Source organism: Ursus americanus, chromosome 22, assembly GCF_024610735.1.
Source record: "Ursus americanus isolate L20-20 chromosome 22, mUrsAme1.1.p, whole genome shotgun sequence".
In the NCBI taxonomy this organism is placed as follows: domain Eukaryota; kingdom Metazoa; phylum Chordata; class Mammalia; order Carnivora; family Ursidae; genus Ursus; species Ursus americanus.
In genome coordinates, this window is record NC_142148.1 from 40,410,099 (window position 1) to 40,415,286 (window position 5,188).

General features: G+C 44.9%; 1 protein-coding gene across 1 annotated transcript; it reads left to right on the forward strand.

Moving 5' to 3' along the window:
- The first annotated feature begins 303 nt into the window (after nucleotides 1-303).
- Nucleotides 304-3,570, forward strand: OTOR (otoraplin). The gene is made up of 4 exons (XM_045810408.2): nucleotides 304-442; nucleotides 792-931; nucleotides 1,811-1,921; nucleotides 2,775-3,570. Exons 1-4 carry the CDS (start codon nucleotides 328-330, stop codon nucleotides 2,796-2,798), a joined length of 390 nt encoding a protein of 129 aa, XP_045666364.1. The 5' UTR covers nucleotides 304-327; the 3' UTR covers nucleotides 2,799-3,570.
- The last annotated feature ends 1,618 nt before the right edge of the window (nucleotides 3,571-5,188 follow it).

Genomic DNA, 5,188 nt, shown 5'->3' on the forward strand with positions numbered 1-5,188 from the left:
AATGATTTAAAATTCTCATCGTTCTTTCCACAACGCCCTGCTCGTGCAGCACACCACAGCTAAGTGGCTTTACCAATGGTGGGCCGTTTTGGATATCATTTGGGGAAAAAAAAAAAAAGACGAGTTTGAGTCTCTGGAAAACCAGATGCAAATTAGCCCCTGGAGCCCAGGAGCTGTTAGGAAAGCAGAGGAAGGAACGGTGGGCACCTTCCCATTGGCCAGGGGGACTCACCCAGATGTCTGGCTTCCACATAAAAGACAGGAACCACTGCAGTCAGTTTCCACTTCCAGTTAACGGACGACAGCAAAAAACAGCAAAAAAGGAAGATGGCCAGACTATTATTACTTTCTCTCCTGGGTCTTGTGGCCATATGTGCCGTGCATGGAATATTCATGGACAGACTTGCTTCCAAGAAACTCTGTGCAGATGACGAGTGCGTGTGTAAGGACATTTCTTAGCCTTTCATTCTCTTTGTATTATATAACTGAAAAATACCCCACTAACAGCAGAACATCTAATTGGGCTTTAAGTGAATCTTCTCTAACGTGTATGTCGCTAGCACTGTTTCTCCTGATCTGTACCTTTGGTGTCTAACTATGGAGAGAATTCACTTGGTTAAGATTCTCAGCTTTCATACTTTGGCTATATTACTCCTCTTGAACTGAACAGGAGCTGTAAACTGGGAGTTTTTCATCTCTGATTTCCTAGTTTTCTGATAAGCTTGGCCTTTTTACTGTTAGAAAATCCAGGAGACTAAACTGTAGTCATTTCAGTGTTTCTTTTCTTCCAGATACTATTTCTCTGGCCAGAGCTCAAGAAGATTACAATGCCCCGGACTGTAGGTTCATTAATGTTAAAAAAGGACAGCGGATTTACATTTACTCAAAGCTGGTACAAGAAAATGGAGCCGGAGAATTTTGGGCTGGCAGTGTAAGATGAGATCCTTGCAAATAAACACACATCTCGACATAGGTTGCTCTTCATTTTTTCTCTCTGACCTACCCCCAATACATCTTTGTGTTTGAAATGAGCTCTTAAGAACAATGGAGAGGTTAAGATGCAAGTGCAGAAATTCACATGTATTTGCTTTTGTTACATTTTGAAGAAACGGAAACTTTCGTAACAAAACCAAATGTAGGTTTATGTGATGTGTTGGCAAGAACTAGTCAACCACATGGGGGCTTGAACATCCCAAAGAGTTTGAAACTTACTCAAAAATGTTTGAGCGGATTTGCCAAGGAAAAGGCACGCATGTTGGCAGTCAGGCTCCGCTTCAAGATGTTATGGGAAACTAACACCCTCTTCAGCCCCAGACAATCTGCTTTCTTCAGTGAAAACCCACAGGGGTGGACCCTAGGGAGGGACGAAGCAGGGCTGATTTCTTGTCCTCACCAGCCCTACAGATTCTCAAGGAATGAAGAATTAAATCTTAAATTCACCGAAGTATCCGTGCGCTCGATTTTTTAACAACTGAGAAGGGCCAGTTCTTTAAAATCAAAGTATCTATTTAGTTTTTGTAAAATGTACTGACTTTATTGATGGCTTCTAAAAAGATTCCGGGTGGCTCACAAGTTTGCATAAAATAAAGGAATCCTCAGTGCGACCGGGAAGACCCGGCCACAGAAGAACAGAGACACAATTTCTGTGGGTTGACTCAGGGGCTTTGAATGAGCTTCAGAGTTGGATCTGAGGCCCCTGGAACCCAGAGTGAAAAAGCGAGGCATTGCAATTATGTAATTCTCATTCACAGCAAATGGGATGCCAGAGGGTTTCCGCAGTCCCCTGACTGTTACTCTTCTGGGCACTCAGGTTTATGGAGATGACCATGAGGACGAGATGGGCACCCTGGGCTATTTCCCCAGCCGCTTGGTTGAGGAGCAACGCGTGTACCAAGAAGCCACCAAGGAAGTCCCCACCACGGTAAGTGTCTGAGTGGGCCAGAGAAGGACTCAGATCCTGGGCTGATGCAGGCAGGTGTTAAAAATCATCTTGTCACTTACAAGATGTAAGGAGCAGACCCCCTTACTTGCAGTGGAGGCTTCCCTGAGACCGGAAGGTTTGGGAGAGCATTTACGCCTGCTCTCAGTGTGGAAAGGTTACTGAACTTTCTCCACCCACCCCCTTTCATTGTTAGATACAAGTTATCCTAGAAAGGAGTCCATGTCACAAAGAAAGAAATGAATATAGTATTCACGGACGCTTAACTGATGGTTACATTTATATACTAAAACACTTGGGCTGGGGAAAAAACATCAGTACCTGTATTTAATCAAATCAAAACATTCTGGGGGGAAAAAGTCTTTGGATGCCTTCTTTCTGTGGTTGATAGATTCTACTTTTGTTGAAAGAGAAATGATACTCTTTCCAATGCCCTGGGGTCTTGCAAACCCCAGAAGAGATGTAAAAGATCCCCTTTGAGTTACTTGGCAGGGAGGTTGTTTTGAAGAGATTCTCCTGGAGCTAATTGCTGCGTGAAAGAACTTCAAAACATTGCCCAACCTACGCAAACGGGACTCGCTTGTCATCGCTTCTGAGCATTGAGCTTGAATATGTCAAATCACCACCAATTAAAAGTGTATTTGAGAACCTTCACTTTAAGTAGATTTTGACTTAAAGTGATAATTATGTCATACTCTTTGGGGTTCCACCTTATTTTAAATCCAAATTTCCCTTTGATGACCTATGAGTTTTAAATAAAGAAACTACATTTGTTTTTTGGCCCTTGTCTGCTCAGTTCAATCTTTTTTTTCTGTTCGCTTTTGTTTTTTTCCAGGATATTGACTTCTTCTGTGAGTAAGAAATCAGACAAACTTGCAAATAAGAAGGAAACACCAAAAAACTAGAAAAAGCGAAATAACAACAACAACAACAACAAAATACGTGTCCCTAATTCCTGACTTTTTTTCAAGGCTTTGTTATCCTTACAGGAGGGCTGGGCCTTGGGGGATGAAGGAGGGGGCTCCACTCAGTTTTTTGTCGGCCTGATCTTCCCCTGACCTGGGGCAGGGCGACGTTTGGTTCAAGTGGGAGAATTGAAAGCAGGAATTCTATTTCAGCCTAGAGGACCCTCTCTTATGCAGGAATACATACAGGAGATGGCTCATTTTTATTACTTCCAACTTGTAATTCTTGCCGGCTCTTTGGCTCCTTGTATAAACTTGGTAGGTCACAGGTCTTCCCTTTGGACATGCTGTTTTCTAATTATTTGTCTCCCTGGCCATTGGGAGTGTTATAACGTGCCCAAAGGGGTTCTAACCTCAAGGAGTATTCGAGGATTGTTGTTACTTTTAATATTTGATGTGCTTGGGATGTGAAGCCGGTGGGAGTGGGTGAGCTGTTTGTGCTCATAGATATCTGGACTATGCCTCCTTCTCTTTAAACAAAATTCACAAATTATTCCAATTGAATTTTATCTTCTAATGATCCATTTGCCTCCCCCCAGATTGTAAGTAAGTATGGGTGCATACAGTAAGGGTGGAGCAGCTTATGAAATAGTTATCACGGGATAGCGTCCCCTTCCGGTCTGCTGTAGCTCAGGCTTCAAGTCAAAAGATGGGGAGGGGCGCCTGGGTGGCGCAGTCGTTAAGCGTCTGCCTTCAGCTCAGGGCGTGATCCCGGCGTTCTGGGATCGAGCCCCACATCAGGCTCCTCCGCTGGGAGCCCGCTTCTTCCTCTCCCACTCCACCTACTTGTGTTCCCTCTCTCGCTGGCTGTCTCTCTCTCTGTCGAATAAATAAATAAATAATTCTTTAAAGAAAAAAAAAAAAGATGGGGAAAAAGTCTGTGGGTTTTTTCTCTACTTCTCTTTCAACTTCGAATTTCCTCTTCCCGGGCAAGTCTCCGAGTCAAGGATGAGGTGTGGAGAAAGCTGGTGAGGGGATTGGTGGTCCCAATGGACGTACAAGTTTCTCTACATTTAATTGGAAATTTGCTTTGATTGTATATTCCTAGTATAATTCTTTTTATGTAGTCATAAGTCTTTGTTTACATGTCATTAAAATGCCTGTACTAAAAAAAAAAAGACAATTTCTGACTTAAAAATTGTTTTAAAACATTTCCCCCCCCCCGGGGGGGCATAAAAAATCTGGAAGGAGCTTGGAAATGGGGTTGGTTCCTCAATTTTCTGTGGTCTGTGGATGAGGACGGCATGTAGGACAAGTCGGAGACTGGGACCACAGGGTCATTTTTCTAGCTGTGTCCACTGTGATTTGGGGTGAATATATTTTTGCCAAATTCTGATGGGGTTCCATCATGTGAAATGGTACCCCCCAAAAGCCCCCCAAACCCAAACCCACCAGTTTACTGTCTCTGTCTTACTTCATTCCATAAAATGTTTCAGGCGGCATCTAGGGTGGTCCACACGCTTTAAGGTAAGATAAATTTATCCTCTTTCTACCTGCCTCTCACTTGCTGGCTCCCACATTCCAGGTACCCCATTATCCCTCAAGACACCCAGCATCTCCATGACACCCTCCATCTGCCAAAGCCCCCATCTGTCTGGCCTCATGCTCCCAGCCTTCCTCCCCAGGCCCTGGGCTCCAGGCTGCAGTCCCCCCCTGGCCGCACCTGCCTCCCCCTCACCAGAACCGATCTCATCCAGGACTTTTGGGGTTTCCATCTTCCGGGGGCCCACCTGCATCAACAGAATGAAAGTGCCTCCAGGGACTTTCAAACACCAGCTAGCCTTTCCGAAGGCAAAGGGCCATCCCTGGCCTGGCGGCAGCATGGGCCTCACTTGAATGCTGGTTAAGAAGGCAGAACCCCAGGGCCCACTGCAGATTTTCTGAATCACAATTTGCATTTTCACAAGAGCCCCCCAGATTCGAGATTCATGGGTACATTGGAAGGAAAGAGAAACCTGCTTCTACCTCCTAGGGTCTCTGGCTGGGCCTAAGAATAAAACTGACATAGACAGATCACCAGGAGAGAAGCGGGTGTGTTTAATTTCCTATTTTTACACGGAGATGGGAATCTTCAAAAGGAAAATGAAGACCCACGTACTTATATACCTTTCTCGACAGTGAACAATAAATTGCGGGACGTGACAAGACAAAGAGGCTTGGGCGCGGGGCAGTAAATCGTGGGACAGTGACTGGAAACGTACAAGGAGAGCAGCGGAAGGTAAGGTTTGTTTGTACCTGTCCCTTCCAGCGCCTTCTCCCAGGGCCTGGTGATAAGAGCGTCCTC

Coding starts and splice junctions, on each gene's coding strand:
- OTOR (XM_045810408.2), top strand. CDS start 328: ATGGCCAGACTATTATTACTTTCTCTCCTGGGTCTTGTGGCCATATGT. Junction 443..791: donor TGCAGATGACGAGTGCGTGT/GTAAGGACATTT, acceptor CTTTTCTTCCAG/ATACTATTTCTCTGGCCAGA. Junction 932..1,810: donor GAGAATTTTGGGCTGGCAGT/GTAAGATGAGAT, acceptor CTGGGCACTCAG/GTTTATGGAGATGACCATGA.